Source organism: Rutidosis leptorrhynchoides, chromosome 9 (genome assembly GCF_046630445.1).
Source record: "Rutidosis leptorrhynchoides isolate AG116_Rl617_1_P2 chromosome 9, CSIRO_AGI_Rlap_v1, whole genome shotgun sequence".
Lineage (NCBI taxonomy): Eukaryota > Viridiplantae > Streptophyta > Magnoliopsida > Asterales > Asteraceae > Rutidosis > Rutidosis leptorrhynchoides.
The window spans coordinates 102,825,188-102,847,332 of NC_092341.1; the positions used below are offsets into that span (position 1 = coordinate 102,825,188).

General features: G+C 40.1%; 2 protein-coding genes and 1 long non-coding RNA gene across 3 annotated transcripts in view; all 3 read left to right on the forward strand.

The window, feature by feature from the left end:
• Window positions 1-11,894: 11,894 nt before the first annotated feature.
• On the forward strand, window positions 11,895-12,897 carry LOC139865923 (uncharacterized). The gene is made up of 3 exons (XR_011765159.1): window positions 11,895-12,002; window positions 12,456-12,554; window positions 12,650-12,897. It is a non-coding gene; the product is annotated as an uncharacterized lncRNA (long non-coding RNA).
• A 1,510-nt stretch (window positions 12,898-14,407) lies between these two features.
• LOC139867012 (uncharacterized protein At2g23090) lies at window positions 14,408-15,834 on the forward strand. Its single transcript, XM_071855322.1, has 4 exons — window positions 14,408-14,578; window positions 14,682-14,722; window positions 15,592-15,758; window positions 15,791-15,834. The coding sequence occupies exons 1-3, from the start codon at window positions 14,503-14,505 to the stop codon at window positions 15,709-15,711; spliced, it is 237 nt and encodes a 78-aa protein (XP_071711423.1). The 5' UTR covers window positions 14,408-14,502; the 3' UTR covers window positions 15,712-15,758; window positions 15,791-15,834.
• Window positions 15,835-17,793: 1,959 nt separating this feature from the next.
• LOC139868284 (zinc finger BED domain-containing protein RICESLEEPER 3-like) overlaps window positions 17,794-22,145 on the forward strand; it is a 30,627-nt gene continuing 26,275 nt past the window's right edge. The window contains exons 1-2 of the mRNA XM_071856612.1: window positions 17,794-17,994; window positions 18,144-18,530. Coding sequence (XP_071712713.1) covers window positions 17,794-17,994; window positions 18,144-18,530 — 588 coding nt within the window. The remainder of the gene's footprint in view (window positions 17,995-18,143; window positions 18,531-22,145) is intronic.

A 22,145-nucleotide genomic window follows, 5' to 3' on the forward strand; every position in this document is an offset into this window, starting at 1 on the left:
AATCATTCCACTCACCTTTAACGATTTGGTGACGGTTTTATACTTCCGCAAGCTTCAAAGCAAAGTACCTAATATAATAAGTACTTCAATCAACCCACATAACTAGTTGGACTAAATACCAACAATTTCACTTATGTGCATTTAATGACTTAAATGCATTAAATGCCCCATTTTCACCAAAACCGCCCTTTAAGGGTCAAGACCATCATTAATCACTTAAGAGCTAGTGATTATGGTCCAACAACATTAACCATTACACAATTAGGGTATTTCATACCCATATTTCCCAATTAGGTCAATCATTAGCCCTTTGACTAATTTAAAGTCAACACACCCATTTCGGGTTATCTACTAACCCATCTAACACCCATTTACTAATTAACTAGGTGTGCTAGTGATTAACTAACCAATTAGAACTCATAAACATCAATTAACCTTTTGAAACCCTAGGTTAGTTACCATTGAGTCTTTATGACTCCATTTTACCCAAGAACACCCAAAATCACCAAATATGATTTTATGTTCATCACTAACTCAAAGCCTAACACTTACACAAAATTAAGGTAAGGAAATTAAAGTTAGAACGTACCACTAAAACCAAAACGAAGGTAGAGATGAGATGAACAACTTTAATACCCACACTTTGGTCCGAGAACAACTTCTTCCTCTTGGATTTAAGCTTTCTCACTCAAGAATCACACTCTCTCTCTAAAATTTAAGTGAAGAGGATAAGGTTGTTGATAATGGAGTTAATGATACTCCACAAACTGACCAACTGGCCTTTAACTCGTCCGCAAGTGCAATTACCAAAATGCCCATCAAAATATCTGAATAAAAGAGCAGAAACACGGCTACAGTAGGGAGTGCGCGGCGCGCTCGCTTTGGTGTGCACGGCGCGCACTAAGCTCAGATCGCTCTCTGACTTCTGTTTAACTGTACAATCATTCCCACACTTTATGTACTCTATATACTCTGTTGTACAATGAAGATTAGGGTCTTACATAAATACGCTCAGTTCTAGTGTCAGCACGAATTCAACCCGAAGCTAGTGTCATCCTCACAGAAAGTAACACCTTCAGTGGGCTTTTGCCCATTAAAATTAACACCCAAGTTGTCTAAAGATCCAAATTTAATACCCGTAAGAATGATACCGCAACCCGCATGCGCATTCCATCCGTATGCGAGCCCTTGTTAGCATGCGAATGTGTATACCTTGTATGCGGTATGCGGCATGCGGTTATGTATCGAATGCCTTTGTTCCCGGTACGGTAGTTACTTGATCATCAAGTCAATATCTTTTCCATAATTATATCCGTGATTCGGGGGAGTTAGTTATGGACGAGATTATCATTATCTTAGATGATTCTAGAATTAGGGTTTGCCTATATATACAAACCCTTATTATCATCAATGACACAATCACATTACGTAACCATCGTCTACTGCACGTCTTATGTAACCAGCATCATCTAGCATCTTCTCAAGGTCAACAGGTTAGTTTTTCATTAACTAGCACCTACGACCTTACTTGGGGCCTTCTGATCGACGATCGTTATCAAAGGTGGACTTAATCACTTGGCCACCCCGCCGACATCATCATGTCGGCCAGGGTTATTCACGGTAGCCGGACCGAAGAGCCTTGTTCTAAGATCCTTAAACCCCACTTTACGCATTGAACAGGAATATTAACCCTATGGTCAAAATATGCATGATCAAGTGGTGCTTTCATTGAGAGCCGAACTAATTCAAGACATGTTTATTTGTTTTTTCTTTTAAAGTTTTGAATTATAAGGCTTATTATTCACAAAATTTTTTGAATTTTTTATTCAACAGTATCATGACTTCCGGGATATCATCGGAACGTACTCAAACAGATAATCAAAACACGCCGTCTGGTAATCAGCAGACGCAAGCTATGGCTACGGGGGCGGGATACGCGCCATATCCTCCGCCTATATCCGGCGAGCCTTTTCAGAGATATAAGCCGATATATCTAGATGGGATTACACCGCCAAGGGCAAACTCGCCAGTCACCACCACGCGGTTGGATTTTTCCGTGGTGGATCCAAGGGTCATCTTGGTGGGCACTAGCGGTGAAACAGTAGGCCCGCACGTGGTATGCTGCGACCAGGTACCTATTTATAGTACCACAGTTTCAATCCCTCTGCAGACACAGAGTGTTCAGCAGAATTCATCGTTTACACCGTTGCAACCTTGGTAACCACCGCGTCCAATTTCGCAGTTTTTGACTCCTGCTGATGCGCAGGCATTACTTAATAGTTGGGGGTTCGGTGTCATTCTGGATGCCAATTCTCATTGGACGACGATAACCGCAGAACAGCAAAGCACTGCGCATACGGTTGGGCTTATAGCGGCATATCCTCAGGTCTCGCAGGCGTCTGCGCCACAGGTTTCGGCACCTTTTCAGCTACACGTATACTCTGCGCCGGCAAGCCTGCCTTCTTTTCCAACGCATCAGCCTTGGTTGTATCCGCAAACGCCGGGGCAACCTTGGTAAAATATTCAGGGGTAGGCGAATCTCGCAAGCCAATTTATGTAGGCAGCACCTCCTGACATGGTCCACCTATTTTTACAACCTGATTTTGTTCAGGATATGATGAAACGTTTCTTCACAGGGCTCAAAGGTGACCCTGTTAAACCACCTTTTGAGCTACCAACTACTTTTGATAAGTTTCCTCCGCATATAGCTACATATCCGTTTCCATCAGCGCCAAAGATACCCCATACACTGGGTACTTATAATGGTTTGACTGATCCGGATGACTTCCTGTAGCGTTTCGAGGGCGCAATGCGCACCCAAGGCTGGGTGGATCCGGTCGCATGTCAGATATTTCCCATGACGCTGCAGGGCATTGCTCGCGAATGGTTTAATAAGCTCCCATCATGTAGCATATCTGGGTTCATGGATCTGCGGATGAAGTTCTTGCTGCAGTATCAGAATCAGAGGCCACACAAACGCACTCATATCAAATGTCATGATATTGTGCAGAAATCCAAGGAATCGTTGGGTGAATTTCTCACAAGATATACTAATGAGTTTCTGCGCATACCAGATCTTAAGCCGGAGCAACAGATTTCTGGACTCATACATGGTATAAACTCAGAACGTCATCCAACACTGATAAGGCATCTGCGCCATACAGTCCCAGCAACTTATGCTGAAGCGCTTAATGAATGCCATGACTATATGCGGAGTGGCGAAGATAATGATATTCCAACAGCTAGCTCACACAACGAGAGGAAAGACGATGATGATCGTTCGCGCGATCAAAATCGTGGTAACAACTCTCACGGAAGGTATCCTAGCGGTGGTCCTATCAGAAATGATAAAGGAAAATCCAGTGGCAATTATCGAAACAGAAACCAGCGCGGCATCAATAATCAGAACTATGCGCTGCTGAAAAGTTTGTCTAAAACACCAAAGGAAATTTTGGCAACCGAACCAGTGTGCGCGACATTTGCGGTTCCAACTTCGCTTACAGAATTTGGTAAGCGGGATAAAACAAAGTATTGTGAATTCCATGATGATTATGGTCATGACACTAATCGGTGTAAAAACTTGATGGAGCGAGTGCTCAAGGCACTGCGTGCAGGTAAATTGGATCACCTAAAACCACCTAAGAAGGACAAGGGAAAATCCGCAGAGGAAGGGTCGAAGGCTAAAACTTTCGCATGGCAAAAAGTTGATAAAACAAAAAACGCCGACTTAACCATTAATATGGTCGACACAGAGAAAGTTAGACAGCGGAGAAAGTAGAATGATCACCATGACTGGGAACTTCTCTCAATCACATTTCCTCCTGTAATGTCAATCGACACAGTTAACGAACCCATTATCATCAAGTTTCGCATTCCTACTTGCGGAGTACAAATTAAACGCATGCATGTTGACACCGGGAGTGGCGTCGACATTATGTACGAGCATTGATATCGTTTCCTCCCTGTAGAAGTTAAAACGCGGCTACGCTAGTCTGATATTACGTTATCTGGGTTCTCCAGAGAAAGCTCATGGCCGCTAGGCCGGATAGAGCTAGTAATAGAGCTCACAGATGATAAGAATCTGCAGTTGGTCAGACATGAGTTGGTTGACTTTTATGTGGTACGTTCAACTTTGCGGTACAACGCGCTACTTGGGAGAAATTTCATACGACGTTTTAACATTATACCATCGGTGGTGCATGGTTTGATCAAGTTTCCTACGAAGGGAGGGGTTGCCACAATTGCGTCACATTAAACAACCGAGTTGTGTGGTTCAGTTGTGCCTGTAAACATTCCCAGCATGGGAGAACAACTCGCAAGCAATACGGTCATAGCATACCGTTTACATCCGGATAAGCGAAAATCGGCGCAGGCTTGTCAGCCGAAAAAAGGCCAAATTGCATGGAATATTATCCGCTAACGCGGATGTTTTCGCGTGGCATGAATCAGACATGACGGGGGTTCCGCGAGATATTGCGGAACATAAATTGAATGTTAACCCATCACTTACGCCCGTTAGACAAAAGAAGCGGCATATGGCTCTTGAGCGCAGTGATTGGTTGTGCGCAGAAGTAGATAACCTTGTCAAAGAAAACATTCTGGAGGTACGGTATCAGACATGGGTTGCTAATCCTGTGTTAGTCAAAAAGGCTGACGGTAATTGGCAGATGTGCGTTGATTTTAAAGACATTAATAAAGCGTGTCCTAAGGACAACTACCCTCTCCCGGAGATAGACTGGAAGGTGGAATCACTGTCAGGTTTCCGGTACAAGTGTTTTCTAGATGCGTACAAGAGTTATCACCAAATCTTAATGGTTGCGGAAGATGAGGACAAAACTGCTTTCCATACGCCGCAAGGTATTTACTGTTATACGAAGATGCCCTTCGGATTAAAAAACGCAGGCGCAACCTATCAGCGCGTAATTGACGCAGCCTTCAAGCACCAAATTGGCAGAAACCTTGAAGCATATGTCGATGACTTGGTGATTAAAAGTAACACCGAAGAAGAAATGCTCGCAGACATCCTAGAAACATTTGCGTCTCTGCGCAGGATCAACATGAAGCTTAACCCGCTCAAATGTAGTTTTGGAGAAGAAGAAGGCAAGTTTCTAGGTCATGTGGTGACAGCGCGTGGAATTAAGGCAAATCCCAAAAAGATTGAAGCCATTGATAGTTTGCCAACTCCGAAGACAAAGAAAGACGTGCAGAGTCTAACCGGGAAGCTTGCACTGATCACGCGGTTTTTGTCGAAGGCCGTAGAGCGACAATTACCATTCTTCAATACTTTGAAGAATTGTTTAAAGAAAAAAGACTTCGTATGGACTCAGGAAGCAGAATCAGCCTTTTAGGAGATGAAGAAGGTGCTCGCTGAATTACCAACACTCACCGCGCCAGTATCAGGAGAAAAGCTTACGCTGTACCTTGCGGCATCGAAAGAGGCTATCAGCTCGGTTTTATCGCAGACCGCGGAAAGGTAATCCACTTATTTACATGCATTATTTATTTCGCAAAAATATAACGCTGAGGTTTTCTCAGACGCAAATGCCGGTCTACTTCGTAAGCAAGACGCTGATATCAAGCGAAGTAAACTATTCACCAATAGAAAAGCTAGTATATGCGCTAGTCCACACGGGGCGGCGTTTGTGCCGATACTTTCAAGCACATCCAATTGTGGTTCTAACTGATCAACCGATCAAACAGGTTGGTACATGCCTAATTTGCGGCAATGTCTGGGGTTACCGCATTGACTAACGCAATCATTTTTCTTTCAGGTGTTATACAAGCCTGAGATTCCTGGCCGAATGGCTAAATGGGCAGTTGAGTTAGGAAAAACATGAAATAAATTTTTCCTCGCGAAGCGCGGTTAAGGGTCAAATACTTGCGGATTACCTTGCAGAGTTACCTGCGGATGTTGAAGCATCTGCAGAACATCAAGACACACATGTGCCATCTTTGTCACCATGGGAATTATACACCGATGGTGCCTGCAGCGCAGTTGGCGCGGGTGCAGGTGTAATTTTAACTGGCCCAGATGGTGAAGAGCACACATATGCACTGCGGTTTAATTTTGCTGTTACGAACAACGAAGCAGAATATGAGGCTTTGTTAGCAGGTATGCGTATTGCGCATAAATTAAATGTTAAAATTCTGCACGCTTATGTGGATTCAAAGCTGGTATGCAGTCAAGTCAGCGGAGACTTCGAAGCGCATGACATAGCCATGCTGCAGTATTTATCGCTTGTTCATAACCTCGCTGACCAGTTTGAGGCTTTTCAAATCTCCCATGTCATGCGGGGGCAAAATAAGAAGGCGGATGCGCTGAGCAAATTGGCTGCTTTGGCCTTTGATCATCTGGGGAAGAAAGTTCTTATAGAAGAACTGCATGCAAAATCCATTGTTATGATGCCTTTAGTGGCACCTGTTGAGGAATCCGGCTCAACATGGATGACACCTATTATTGCTTTCCTGCGGGACGGCACCTCACCTGCGGATTTCGTTGATGCAAAGAGAGTCCGCACCAAGGCACCACTGTACACCCTTGAGGGTGACGTCCTATATCGAAAAAATTATTTAGGGCCGCACTTAAGGTGCATTGGTTCGAAAGAGGCAGAGGAGGTTATACGCGAGGTGCATGAAGGTGCATGCGCTCTTCATTCGGGGCACAGGTCTATTGTGTCAAAAATTATGCGTCTAGGTTATTATTGGCCCACTATGTACGCAGATACCGCGCGCATAGTTAAGCAATGCGAATCTTGCCAAATACATGCACCTATCAGCAGAGCACCTGCGCATCCAATGATACCAGTCTCCTCACCATGGCCATTCTGCAAATGGGCAATTGACATAGTCGGACCATTTCCAAAAGGCCGAGGTAATATTATCATTTATTTTATACCATATGCTATTTACGTCAGTATCTTACGCATACTCTGCACACGCAGGAAACATAAAATTCTTGATTGTTGCAATCGACTATTTCACTAAGTGGGTTGAAGCGTGACCGCTGGCAACAATTTCAGGAAAGAGGGTGCGAAATTTTGTATGGGAAGACATTGTTTGTCGATTCGGCATACCAAACGAAATCGTTAGTGATAACGGTACACAGTTTACGGGGGATCCTTTTAGTAGTTGGTGCGCGGAGCTTAATATTAAGCAAACTTTTACTTTCGTTACGCATCCGCAGGCGAATGGCCAGTGCAAAGTCACCAACCGGGATATAGTGGCCGGAATCAAAGCTAGATTGGGTCATGGTCACATTGGTTGGGTGGATGAACTATCAAAAGTTTTGTGGGCGGATAGAACAACACCCAAAGCGAGCACTGGTGAGACTCCGTTCAGTTTGGTCTATGGATCAGAAGCTGTTGTACCCGCAGAAATTAGGGTGCCAACGTTCCGCATACAGAATTTTGACGAGGAAAATAACTCAGAAGCTTTGCGGGAAAATCTTAATCTGCTTGAAGAGCGCAGACTCTCTGCGGCGGTAAACGAAGCCAATAATAAGCAGAAAATTGCAAAGTACTACAATCAGCGTGTGCGTTCGCGCTCTTATAAGTGCGGGGACTTAGGTTGGCGTCAGAACGACGCAAGTCATGCGGAGGATACTGGGAAATTGGGCCCCCGTTGGGAAGGTCCGTATAGGGTAGCAAAAGCAAGCAACACCAGGGCATACCATCTCGAGACATTAGATGGAAAACTCGTGAAACGCACTTGGCATGTGACATTGTTAAAAAAATGTTATATGTAGCTGGATGGACCTGATCACTCCTATTTATTTTAGCACATTATTTTTTCTATGCATTTTCCGTCCGTTTGGATGTGTCGCGGTTGTAATCATGATTAATGCCAATTGAATATTTACTTGCGCATACTTTTGTTGTTTATTGTTTTCTTTTTTGTATGCGGTTCCTGCCTACTTAAGGGGTGTCCTCTAACCCCCGTGCGGCAGAAGCCTGTTTGGTTACAAGGCTAGACATCAACGGCAGGCGAAGGGAATTGGTTTTTCCCTAGCCAAGCGCCACGCAGACTAGATGGCTGCCAAGTCGACTTAAAACTACAAGCATTGGTTTGCTTGTCCGTAATTACTCTCGCATTGGTTTGAGGAACTCTTAAGTATAAAAGCATTGGTTTGTTTTTAGTTGTGTTGCTTACCATACAGCTAAAGTGCACCTCTAGCACATGACAAAGCAATAACGCAGTAGCTTTTGAGTCTAAATTGTTAAAGGTAAAATTGCTAAAATATTGGTTTATTTTACGCAGTACCTGCGTATGCGCATGAGTTTTGGTTAACTATGCGCATAGGCATGCGGTCCACCATTTGTTTTGATTCGCGATATATAAACAAATAATACACAACGCATGCAGAAAATAATATCATATATTACAACTAAGGTTATTACAGTCATTGTTTAACATGCCTGCCCAACACGGGACTTACGGCGCAAATGATTACAAACAAAATCTAAAAATCCTCCTTGAGAAACCCATCAATGGGCATATTGGGATCCGCAGGGAACGCTCTATTAGGGGGATCGGGATGGACTGGATGGCCTGCTCCGCTTCTAGGAGCGCCTCCATTGTACCCTCTTTCAAATATTTTCACACAACCTCAGGGTACGTTAGCGTGAGGTCGCAGCCTTTGATCACCTCAAGCATGACCTTGTTATTTTCATGCTCTTTCACCGCATCGACGTAGGCATTGAACTTTTCGGTGACGGGTCCCGAGTCCATTACCTTCTGCACGATGACGGGAAGGGAGGTGCGAAGCTTTGATAAGTCTGCCTCCGCTAGCTCGCGGCCAGTCACTGCATCATCCATCTCCCTGCGCACCCTTTCCAGTTCCATCCGCAGGCGCTCCGTCTCTTCCTTAGCCTGGTCAACCGCCCCCACCAGCTCGCGGTTCTTTTTCCTTTCCTCAATCAGCGCTGCCTTTGTCTCCGCCGCAGTCACCTCCACCGCCTTGCGCGCTTCTTCCGCGGTATCTCTGTCTTTCTTGACCTGGTCAATGCCCGCTTGCAGCAGTCCCAACTCTGTTTTTTTCGCACGACCACCTGATACAAATTGGTGGAGTGGCGGGCCTGATATGCAAACATACCAAAGAACACAAGGCCGTTCTGGACGAAGGCATTGAGTGCTTGGTGAAAGGGCAGTGCAGCTAGCTGATTGCGGAACTCAGCCGGAAAGATTTGTTGCAAAAACGCAGACTGCTCTGCGGCATTCTCGGCGGAGGAATGAGTGAGCTGCGCCAGGTTTTTCAATCGGAAGCTACCGGGCGGTGGGACTGGCGTAGAATCAGAGTAAAGGTGTATCGCCCTGTCCCTGGACGTGCCGGTAGCCTCCAGTTCCGGATTTTCCTGCGGCGGCGCCTGCTGCGTCTCCTCAATATGCTCTGCATATCAGTCACTTGTTAACACGTGAAGTTAATCGTATGGTGTTTACGAGAGAAAAGAGACACTTACCGGTGATGGGAGGAGGAAGATCTGCGGATGCTGGATCGACGGGGATAAAGTTGTCATTCCGCATGTCCTCCTTTTGTTTAGGAGTTAGCTTCTTCTTCTGCTTGGTCTGGGTGGCTTCGGCAGCCTTGCGCTTATTGCCCGAGGTGGCAGGTGCTTCCACCTCATTCTCGCCAGTCTTTTCCTGCTCAAGCGGCTCGTTAACATTTTGCTTGCGGAAGGAGATGGCCGCAATCTCCTCTGCGGTAAGCACTTTCTTCATCTTCATCTCTGCAAGCATATGCGCAATATTAAAACATGTATGTATACGTTAGTGGTTAAGTATTCATATGCATTTATACTATTCCTACCCTTGCCATTCGGCGCGATTATGGCTGGACGCATGTTCTCCCATGGCCAGTGCGCGGATATCCTTCCCAACCGCAGCATAACGTTCCCATAAGACCGGTGCACAAGCTGTGCGTTAGCGCATTCCGCTAACAGCTTCGTTTCCTCGTCATCAAGGACGGGGGTTTTGTTCACGTCCTTGGCCATGCTTTCGCACCAGATAAGCATTTGCAGAAAGTTGGCTCCAACAACAGATTGGTCAATGAAAAAGAAAGTTTCTTTCCAGTGACCCGCATTCGATTTTGGGGTTTTGGTGAAGTTTTGACTGGCGAAGAATGTGAACCAGGATTTATGGTGGTTGGCTAAGTGGTATAAATGGCAGAACACATTAACTAAGGGCACCTTGTTGAGTGCAACGCACCACATCTCAAACAGTACAATCTTCCCTATCGCGTAAGGGTTTAATTGCCCTAACCCTACGCCAAAATGATCTAAAACGCCCAAAAAGAAGTCGGAAGGGGGCACCCTAAAAGTTCCATACTTAAACGCATGCTCATATATAGCTACCTTGTTCTCCGGCGGTGAATGAGCACGTTGATTAGACTGGGAGGCATCGGATTATACTGTGCTAGCGGTTGGTATTGTTTAACTAAAGAATCAATATGCTTCTGCTCTATAATAGACACTACACTATCTACATATGTCTCGTTAGCCTTAGTCATTTTCTATGAGTAATCGGAGAATGACTAACCTTTAGATGTTGGCCGGAATGTTGGAATTTGATCGGAATTCAAATAGGCAGCGTATTGAGGAAGCTTGATGCAGAAAAATGAAAATGTGGGAGAAACAGGTCTATTTATAGTGTATCTTGGGGGTCATGGGGTGAAACGGGTTTCATCGTGGCTGTACACGTGTAACGCGGTCAACGATTGATGTTTTTTGCACGCGCGTGGGCGCCAGTTCGATGTGTCCTGTGTTGAGCGCGTGTCTCACACGCGCCTGCCAAGCTGCCACTTTACGTCTTGTCAGCCGAATGGGTTTCTGTGACAGTGACAGGCATTTAATGACATCGAAACGCACGCGAAAAATTAAATGCTAGCCGTTTTCTTGTTTTTTCTTTTTTGCTTAATAGTTTGATATCATATGTCTTGCGTCATATAACATCAAACTGGGGGGACATAATGATACCGCAACCCGCATGCGCATTCCATCCGTATGCGGGCCCTTGATAGCATGCGAATGCGTATACCTTGTATGCGGTATGCGGTATGCGGCATGCGGTTATGTATCGAATGCCTTTGTTCCCGGTACGGTAGTTACTTGGTCATCAAGTCAATATCTTTTCAATAATTATATCCGTGATTCGGGGGAGTTAGTTATGGACGAGATTATCATTATCTTAGATGATTCTAGAATTAGGGTTTGCCTATATATACAAACCCTTATTATCATCAATGACACAATCACGTTACGTAACCATCGTCTACTCCACGTCTTACGTAACCAGCATCATCTAGCATCTTCTCAAGGTCAACAGGTTAGTTTCTCGTTAACTAGCACCTACGACCTTACTTGGGGCCTTCTGATCGACGATCGTTATCAAAGGTGGACTTAATCACTTGGCCACCCCGCCGACATCATCATGTCGGCCAGGGTTATTCACGGTAGCCGGACCGGAGAGCCTTGTTCTAAGATCCTTAAACCTCACTTTACGCATTGAACAGGCATATTAACCCATTACTAGTAGGAATTCCATCCACATACGACTCATAAATACGCTCAGTTCTAGTGTCAGCACGAATTCAACCCGAAGCTAGTGTCATCCTCACAGAAAGTAACACCTTCAGTGGGCTTTTGCCCATTAAAATTAACACCCAAGTTGTCTAAAGATCCAAATTTAATACCCGTAACAATCTCTCTTCTCTCTTCTCTCTTCTCTCTTCTCTCCTCTCTCTGACACCAAAGAAAGTGCTAAATGAGTGACAATTCAATAAAAAAACAATCTCGGCCATCCATGCGTTTTTAATCTTCAAATCACAGCCTTCCATTTTTTAATCTATCCCTAATCACGTGATATAGTCACCATTAGGAGTTAAACTCTGGAAATTACCCCTACTAATCCATAACCATACGGGAATATCATATGAAAATAGGGGTCAATTCAATAACATCTCATTTTCCATCCACACAATCCAAAACCCATCTCCAAAGAAAAATCGTCCGGTATCCATCTAATCTGTAGATTCAATGAAATTAATCGGTTATTCTTCATTTAGATCAATGATTTTATCAGGAAAGAAAAACCCTAATGCTCTCCCAAGATCCAATCCGACTACAATACTAAACCTCATCAGCAGTTGAGTAGAAAAAATCTTGGTTCAAACGGGTTGAACAAGTAAAAAGTAAAAAGTTACAAAATTTAATACCTAAACCTACTCAACCATATTCGTTATATAAAATGTCTTACAAATATATAACTTTACAGCCATAGTTGTCTCATCAATAATAAAAGATGATAATAATTAGTTATGAAAGTGTTTCGGGTCAACCCAACTAGACCCAATATAATATTACCTGTTTCTGTTTCGACCTTTTGCTGAACCTACCCATTGTGACACCTTTACTAGAAACCAATTGATATAGTTAGTCATTTCTTACTGACTTTTTTGTATGCAGGTTTAAGGGAAGCATATATTACAGTATATCTCTTAATGCTAATTACTTTATTGATGCCACAAGAAAAAGAAGTCTTGGTAGATTTGTAAACCACTCCTGGTAAGTTACATACTTGGAACTTAGAACATAATTATTCAGAAGCTCTAAATATAATTTCAACCCAATTTATTTCTAAATGAGTCTATTCGGCCCAGGTTTCATCTCCAGCAGGTCAAATGGATAAACATAGCTATAAAGAAAATGGGTCACTTCACAAGTGTGTGAATGTGTCGAAAATTTCCAAAGTGTTTTCGATGCATAAACTTTCCTACATTATATCCAAAATGATTGAACTATAGAAATCACACACACACACACACATATGTATACATATTCTGTGCTCATATTTAAGTATTTGACGCAAATTATTTGTATTTTGTATGAAAAATTATATTGGACGAAAAAGGGTTTCGGGTCTACCTGATCTAATCAGTTTTGATCCATACAAATACTATTCGCGTATGTATTAATTTATATTGTTGTGTTTAGCATGCTACTTTGGTTACTTGTGCTATGCGTGTTGTGGTGCTTTATATACGTTGGATTGTATGGCAATGCTGGTGGGTAAGTTGTATGCATAGATGTATATTTATTCTTCTCACTAAGCGTTGCTTACCCCTCTCGTTGTTTACCTTTTTATTGGTACTGGTTGTTAACGCGAAGTGTTCTAGTTGTTAGACTAGACGACTTGAGTGCTTGAGCTTGGAAGGATAGATTTTGGATATTTGGCTTTGGTTGGGGATGGATAGTCCCCGGGATCATGCTCACTGTATCGGGTTGGGATGTTGAGTCTTAACCCTTATGTTGTGTAATTGGGTCGAAATTGTTATTTTGGTTAAGTAACGGGTCGTGGCTCGAATGATGGTGTAAATTGTGTATCGTCTCTAAATTTATGTTAAGATGTTTTGCTAAAAGTTAAAAAAAGTATGCATATACACACACTCGCCGATCTACTTTTGGTTACTGTGTTTTTTCTTGGTAACAACCTGTTATCTTAATATTTGAAGCGTCAACACACACCCTCCAGATCCAGTGCGGAAGCAGAGTATCGTGGTGATGCCAACGCAGTTGCCGAAAGATGCTGGTTACACAACCTTCTCCGCGAGTTACACTGCCTGTTGTTATCTGCCACTCTCGTCTATTGTGATAATGTGAGTGTTATCTTTCGTCTAACCCAGTACAACACCGACTAACAAAACACATAGAAATTGATATCCACTTGTTCGAGACTTTGTTGCTACTGGACAAGTTCGTGTTCTTCATGTTTCATCACGGTACCAGTATGCATATATTTTCACGAAAGGCTTGCTTTATTTGAAGAATTTCATGACAGCTCGACCATCCGTTCTTCTCCCGATTTAACTGCGAGGGGATATTAAGAGATTAGTGACTTGTCCCATATTAAATATAAGCCCTTTGAATTGTATTGGAATTCATTGTTAGTATTTTGGTTTGCCTGGCTTTGAGTATTCTTATATATCTTTTAGTTGAGATCATGGAAAACATACTAAGATCATTCTGAAATATATCTCCATTTCAATAGAGTGGAGTAGAACGTGTCAGTGTTCCACTTTTAGATCGTCATAATTTACGTTTGACTCCCGCTGTTATTCAGGTCGGCTATTTAGCCGGCATTCTGGCTTAGTATCCGCCGAGAACACCACAATTTGATACATATAAATAATAAATAAATAAATTTTTATATAGATGTTGAAATTGATACGAGTATTAAACACACACCAATTTTTCTTACAATGTTTCTAGAGAAATCCGTCTCTAATTTACGTTAATGTTTTTATAATAATAATGTAAATGTATCGGGTGACTCAAAAATAAAAAATAAAAAGAAATACTGTAGAAGATAGAAATTATAGAAATAGAAATATAAAATCATTTGGTATAAATACCACTCATTCCTTCTACTCCACCCCACCCACAAGAGGTGCACCAGATCATAAAAATTCGGGTTTTGAAATTGGGTGAGCGATAAAAGAAGAACAACCAAATCATGGGTGGAGGTAACGCTCAGAAATCAAAAATGGCCCGTGAGAAGAATCTCGAGAAGGCCAAAGCTGCTGGAAAAGGTCCCTTTTTTATCTTCCGATCAATCAATTAATATAAATGAAAACTTTAATCAACATCATACCTAAATTATCATCATATAGTCATGTTTACTATGATTTTCAGGGAGTCAGCTTGAAGCTAACAAAAAAGCTATGAACATCCAGGTATTCTTTTGATATGTTGTGATTTAACTCTAAGTAGTTAATCAGTAGCTAAATGTTTCATAATTGAATGATCAGACTCTTGATAACTAAAAAAACATTAATCTTGTTTTCAGAAATTTAGTCATTGAGCTGTTATCTTTAGGTTTGCACTTGGGCGGTGGATTTTAGTATTAGTGGCTGTATTATCTGTAGATCTGTTGATATTTGTTTAAGTTTTTGTAGAATTTTTTTTTCCCTGTCTATGTCAATTTGCCTGCTGTTAGCTTTCTGTTAAAATTTGTGCTTTCTAACTTGGAAGTTAGTATGAATTTTAGGCCTTTTTTATGAAAAAATAATTTGGATAGCATTTGTAATTGCCAATTTTAGAGAGCACTTATCTCTATAAAAATTGTTTGCACCAATTACTTGAGAATTTGAATTAATTTAAATACCTGAATGGGGATCAAACATTTGATCTTAGAAAGGATTAAGTTTTATTGAGCAGAATTATTTTCTTGGTAGAAGATATGACCATTGATTTGAATCCGTTAATCTAATTAATGTCTCAATGAGTGTTCATCTCAAGTTTTTAGAAACTATATTAAAGTTAACGCTTTGTTTAAAATAACCAACAAAGCTTACAATTTTTTTGGATTGTGAAATTCGATTTATATGTCAATCTCGTATCATAATGCTTCATACTTTAGAATTTCATCTGTCCATGTTTTATATTTGATTACTCAATATAATACCACTACTAATATGCATCAAGCAACTTTCACAGTATTGTTACAGTCCTGCAAATCAAAGAATTATTTCATATACTAGTTGCTAATTAGTAATTTGACTGAGAATTGTGAATCTGATTTTGTGTTTTGTTAAATCTTTAGTGCAAGGTTTGCATGCAAACTTTTATTTGCACAACTTCGGAGGTGAAATGCAGGGAACATGCTGAAGCGAAACATCCGAAAGCTGATGTGTACGCCTGTTTCCCCCATTTGAAGAAATGATACAAGTGTTAAGATTTTAAAGTGTGGTTACTGTTTAATTGTGCTTGAAACAATATGGTTACTGTTTAATTGTGCTTAAAAACAATATGTTTATAATATCATCATCTCGTGTTAACTTGTTAACATTGTGTTTGGCATATCATTAAAAAGGACACCTGGTTCCAAAATTATAATTAAATGACTTGATCTATAAGGGGTATTTATCTATAACTGGTAAGGTTGTGGGTTCAAGTCGGACATTTGTATATATTTTTTGAAAACATTTGTGTAGTGTGTGTGAGTTTGTCTTTTAGAAAAAAAATGAACCGAACGACTACACTGTAGAGTTTTGACGATGTTTATGTCGGTAAAATCTAGCTTACTAATCAACCTAATGATAAGAAATTAAATGCTAATAAACCAATTACAAGAGTTCTGCCGGAAAATTCTAAAAGTTCTTAAGTTGTGTTTTATTGTATGTGTGCGATGTAATTTTGGTGTCTAAGTTTTAGTGTTTTGGGAGGATTTCGAAGATGTGTTTTGAAGTGTGTGCAATTATGCATATATAATTGTTTTGATATGAAACATGATACAAAGATATTTAACCTCCTAAATCATAAATCTGTAAAAGTGTAAAACATGATGTGGTTGTTGATCAAAAAAAGACGAGGTTTAGACAATATATAATTAGAATTGCTGGTTGATAAAGGCACATAACCATAACCTTCTCCTTTTGAAGTATACTGTACTGGACATTTGAGTTTTTGCTGCATGCTATATATAATATATGTTGCTTTTAGAAAAAAAATTTAAATTAAATATTAAATTTTGCTGTTTATGTTGTAAATGGACCGACTTTAAATCTAAGGATAAGATCATTTATAAATTATAATGGAGCATTGTAGTTGTAGGTGGAGCGGGCATAACGGTTTTAGTTAGGGGTTCATGCTGTACATTTTAGTGGATGTTGCACTTACGACGGGCATATTGGTGGGGCATGCAGCCTTTTTTTTTTTTTCTCTTTTATTTTGTTTTTGATCATATTTATTACTACTATTTAATAAAAAAAAATGTTCTTTTAACACTCTCAACCAACTAGGGATGGCAATGGGCCGGACAAAACTCGTCACCCGCGAGTATCCGTGCCCGCGGCGGGTAAACTTTTAAATTTACATCAGTTGGTAAGGGGCGGGTAAAAAAATTTACCCGTTGGCGGGTCGCGGGTGGGTGATGGATGTAGTAGATCCGTTGCGGGTAAAACCCGACTCGTGAATCCGCAATACCCATTTAGTAACCCACGGGTATAGCCCCCTCAATTTCTCCTATATGTTTGTTTAAAAAAAATAAAATAATAATAATAAAATAAAGGGTAGAAGATGAAGTCGAGTGATATATGTATATGGAACTAATTACGTTGGCATGATTCACTTATTAGTTGGTATAAAAAATTATTTTTCAAGTTTTTTGTCCTGGTTGCCATGAGTGTATGAGTATTCGATTTTCAACTTTTATGTCCTTTTTGTTTGGTTTGCAACCCACTGTCCAATTTGATGAAATGAAATCTATTTCCAAGTTTGACTTTTGAGGTGAACTCTATTTGTCTAGTTCGTATCAGTACTTAATTTGCTAGTTTGCTTCGCAACCTACTTTCTAGTTCGTATTTGTAAATTTGACTTTTGTGGTGAACTCTATGTAGGTTTGCATATATGCCCCATCCTCATACTGCTAAACAGCTCTGTAACGAGTTGGTTGATACGTTGGTGGACTGGGATATCGATAAGAACCTATCTTGTGTAACTGTTGATAATTGTTCAACAAATGATTTGATGTTAAAGTTACTTGAAGAAAATCTTTCAGGAGAGCATCTTTTGTTGGACGGGAAATTCTTACACATAAGATGTGGTGCACATATCTTGAACATAATTTTTAAGGACGGTTTAGATATCATAGGAGAGGCCATCGAAAAAATTCGTGATAACGTAATGTATTGGAGAGCGACGGCTAAAAGGAGTGAAGAGTTTGAAAAGCAGGCTTGCAAACTTAAGGTTATTGGCAACCAAAAAGTTGATATGTGATTGTAGAACAAGGTGGAACTCGATATATATGATGTTGGATGTTGCTTTAGGTTACAAAGAAGTGTTTCCGAACATGAAACTCAAAGATAAAAATTATGTTTGTTTGCCATCGGAAAATGATTGGAAGATAGCTCATGATATATGTAAGAAACTGAAGATGTTTTATGAGCTAACTGCATTTTTTTCGGGTACCGCATATCCTACAGCTAATGAGTTTTTTTTTTCTAAGGTATGTCAACTTAAGATTGAGTTGACTACGTGGCTAAGTGAAGATGATGTCATTATTTCTTAAATGGCTAATAGTATGTTGGAAAAATTTAACAAGTATTGGTTACAAGTCAATGTTGTAATGGTTGTGGCGTCTTTTCTGGATCTGAGATACAAACTGAAAATGGTAGAGTATTTTTTGGGATCATATATGCTCCACTTGGAGATGAAGAAGTGAAACTTGCAATTAAAAATGTAGATGATTTTTTCTACGCGTTGTTCACAGAATATGTAAAGAAAAGAAGTGTTGAAAATGATAAGGAGACTTGTACTTTTTCAACAACTAGCGGTGGGGATTCGAATGATTCATTGTCTCAATATGATGAATACGTAAAAGAAAAACAAGATGGTGCTCCATCTCTTGAAAGATCAGAGTATGATAAGAATGAACCTGTGAAGCCTTGGACACCCGACTTTGATGTATTGGCGTGGTGGAAGGTGAATGCACGAGATTTTCCTACTCTAGCTTTAATTGCTAGGGATGTTCTTGCTATCCCGGTATTCACAGTTGCATCAGAATCAGCTTTTAGCACCAGCGGTGTAACGACCCAACCCTCCTTATACCAAAATACGACCCAAAAAAAAAAAAATTCTGTATTATTTCATCTGAACGGCGTCCAACCTTTTCGGACGGCGTCTCAATGCACTGAATAATTCTGCTCCCCGGGTCCAACTTACATGAGCGGAAAACCCGCTTCCCGACACTTTTAAACGAAACCACTTTTACAACATGTCAATATATATAAAACTAAAGGAATTCCATGACGAAAAACAAGTTTTACAATACCGGGCCCATAACGGCCCGTCTTACGAATTTCGTTCAAAATTACAAGTTTCGACCAAAGAGTTTAACTTCCAAACGACATCTACAGCATGGGGTTTGGAATTAAACTACCCAAATCTTGATCGAACTTCAAAAGCCATAAACTTCCAAAAGCGTCCCCCAACCAAAACAAACGGGAGACCACTAATCCAACCGAATACCTTTGCCCTTATCCAAGCCCGAGCCTAAAAAGGTAAACAACGAGAGGGTAAGCTAAAGCTTAGTGAATGCAATAATTATACATATACATATATAATCTATTCACCTGCAAACACTTACACAATACCGTATACGCTAGCAATTTAGCAACTATGCAATCACAATGCAAAACTAGATATCTGCAATCTCAATGAGCTAGCATTACCAAAAGCATATAGTACACAATTCGATATGCTAAAACAAACTATCACACATAACCATTGTTAACCATAACGCACACAAGGGAACGGTACTCGCACAATGACCGTTAGTATAACTAACCCCCTAGGTGGACGCCCGCACTTACCGAACCACTCTTCACGCACATGTGGTCTCCATCGCACAAAAGAGTAGTGAATTCACACGCCCGGATAACACTATAGTGAATCCACACGCCCGGATAGCACTAACCACAAGCCCGCAAGCAAATACACTATATACGCATATATATAATTATTCCACTCACCTTAACGCCTTCGGTGAATGAGAGATCAAGCTTGCGACCTTCAATATAACGTACCTAATACATTACGCATATAATCAATCACACAATCAAGTTGGTCAACCAACTCACTCACCATCTTAGCAACATTTTGACCCATAGTGCAATTCTTGACCCATTTGCACTCTTAACCCCAAATTAGGTCAACTTCGCCAAAAACCCTAACACTAGCCCAAAATTGTCTTAACCCACTTAATAGCGCAAGGTTATCGCATCCACACGCTCACTTTACAATCTAGGTCACCCAAGACTCATTTGACCCATTTCAAGGTTAGCACACCCATTTGGGTCACCCACAACCCAAATAACACCCATATACTTAATCACAAGGTGTGCTAGTAATTACTAATCAATTTAAGACTCGAAAACACATTTAACATTTCAAAACCCTAGGTTAGTCATCCTTTGAGTCATCATGTCCCAAACTCACCCAAAACCCTCAATTCACTAACAAAAGGGTTCTATGTTCATCACTAACCCAAACCCTAACCCTTATCGCTAATTAAGTAGAGGAATTAGGTTTAGAACTTACCACCACAATCACAACGTAGCTAGGGAGTAGATGAACAGCTTTAAAACATGCACTTTGACCCGAAACAACCTTCTTCCTCCTCGATTTGAGCTTTCTCTCACAAGGAAACTCTCTCTCTCTCTCTCTAAACTTGAAGTGGATGAAGATAAGGTAGGTAAAAGTGAATTAAAGGCACCCACCAACTGACCCTTGGAGCCTTAAAGTCGTTCCCCAAGTGAAATTACCCATTTACCCCTTTTAAATATCATAAAGGAGACAGCTGGTCCGCCAGACCATTTGGACGGCGTCCAATGGTCTGGACGGCGTCCAGCACTTCACATTGGGACGGCGTCCCATCATTTTGTACGGCATCCCGATCAACTGGGGAAACAAGATCTTACAACTCTCCCCCACTTGAACCGGATTGCGTCCTCGCAATCCAAGCTGCATGACAAGCAGGTAGATATACTAAAACAAACTCTTCAGATTCCCATGTAAACTCGGAACCCTTACTACGTCGCCATTGAACTTTAAAAGTTTTCACCGCTTTATTTCTCAACATTTTCACTTTTTCATCAAGAATGGCCATTGGTTCCTCGACATACTCTAACTTGTTGTTCAAGGAAATCTCGTCCAATGGTACCCACGCCGTGTCATCCGCAAGACACTTACGGAGATGGGAAACATGGAATGTGTTATGAATCCCAGCAAGCTCTTCGGGTAACTCAAGTCTATACGCGACCTCACCAACACGATCCAAGATCTTAAAAGGGTTAATAAATCGTGGAGCTAACTTTCCCCGCTTTCGGAACCGAATAACACCTTTTCATGGCGAAACTTTAAGCATCACCATGTCACCTTCTTGAAATTCAATCGGTCGCCTTCGTTTGTCTCCATACGACTTTTGTCTATCATGGGCCTTTTTCAAATGATCCCGAATCATATCAATCTTACTATTCGTCTCTAAAACCAAATCGGTACTCCCGATTTCTCTTTGACCCACTTCACCCCAACAAATCGGAGTTCGACACCTCCGTCCATAAAGCATCTCGTAAGGTGGCATCCCGATACTAGTATGATAACTATTATTGTACGAGAATTCCACCAAAGGAAAGTGCTCGTTGTGATGACCCGGGAATTTCCGACCAAATTTAAACATAATCTTATATGATTCGACTCGATAAGCAAAGTCTATTAAACCGAGTCTCATTATGTTTGAACTATTTCATGATAACATTTGACCTTTAACTATTTCCGACGATTCACGAACCTTTAATTGTAACTAAGAATGTAAATATAAATAATTATATATAAAACTAATTATATTAGTATTAATGAACTATTAAGTAATTTTGTTATTATAAAAGATAACATTTAATAACTAAAGATTTTCATTTTGAATATATATAGTATATTGTATATAAATGATTCAAACATATTTTACCAACGTTATCAAAATATTAAATGTACAATGTTATACTTTGTAGTTAATTGTTTAATATACATAATTAATCATCTACTCAACATTTAAAACATGATTTTATATATATGGTAGTATACATATATACATAAATATAACTATATATAACTATATATATATATGATTTTATACATAATTATTATATTATGTATATGTAGAAATTTATAATATATCTATGATGAAATAATGTACTATTTTAATAAATATATATAATACTTACATATATAAAACATTTATATTTTTCATAATTACATACATAAGTATAATATAATTAGTATGTAAATAAATATTATAATATATTTATATTAAAATGCATAAATATATAATATTCAGTATATGTTACAATACATATTACATAATTATTAAATATTACATAATAATAGATGATATTAATAAATTAAATTTAAATACAAATATAGTTGTTGTAGTAATGTTATTTGTATCGTCAAATATCAATATTTGTATTCATAATATCACTTTATATCATATAAAGATGAAATTGGATGTATAAATTAGATTATTATTACTAATATTATTATTATCGATAAAATATTAATATTATCATAATTAGTATGGTATTATTATTATTATTATTATTA

Coding starts and splice junctions, on each gene's coding strand:
- LOC139867012 (XM_071855322.1), top strand. CDS start 14,503: ATGGGTGGAGGTAACGCTCAGAAATCAAAAATGGCCCGTGAGAAGAAT. Junction 14,579..14,681: donor GGCCAAAGCTGCTGGAAAAG/GTCCCTTTTTTA, acceptor TATGATTTTCAG/GGAGTCAGCTTGAAGCTAAC. Junction 14,723..15,591: donor AAAAAGCTATGAACATCCAG/GTATTCTTTTGA, acceptor TTAAATCTTTAG/TGCAAGGTTTGCATGCAAAC.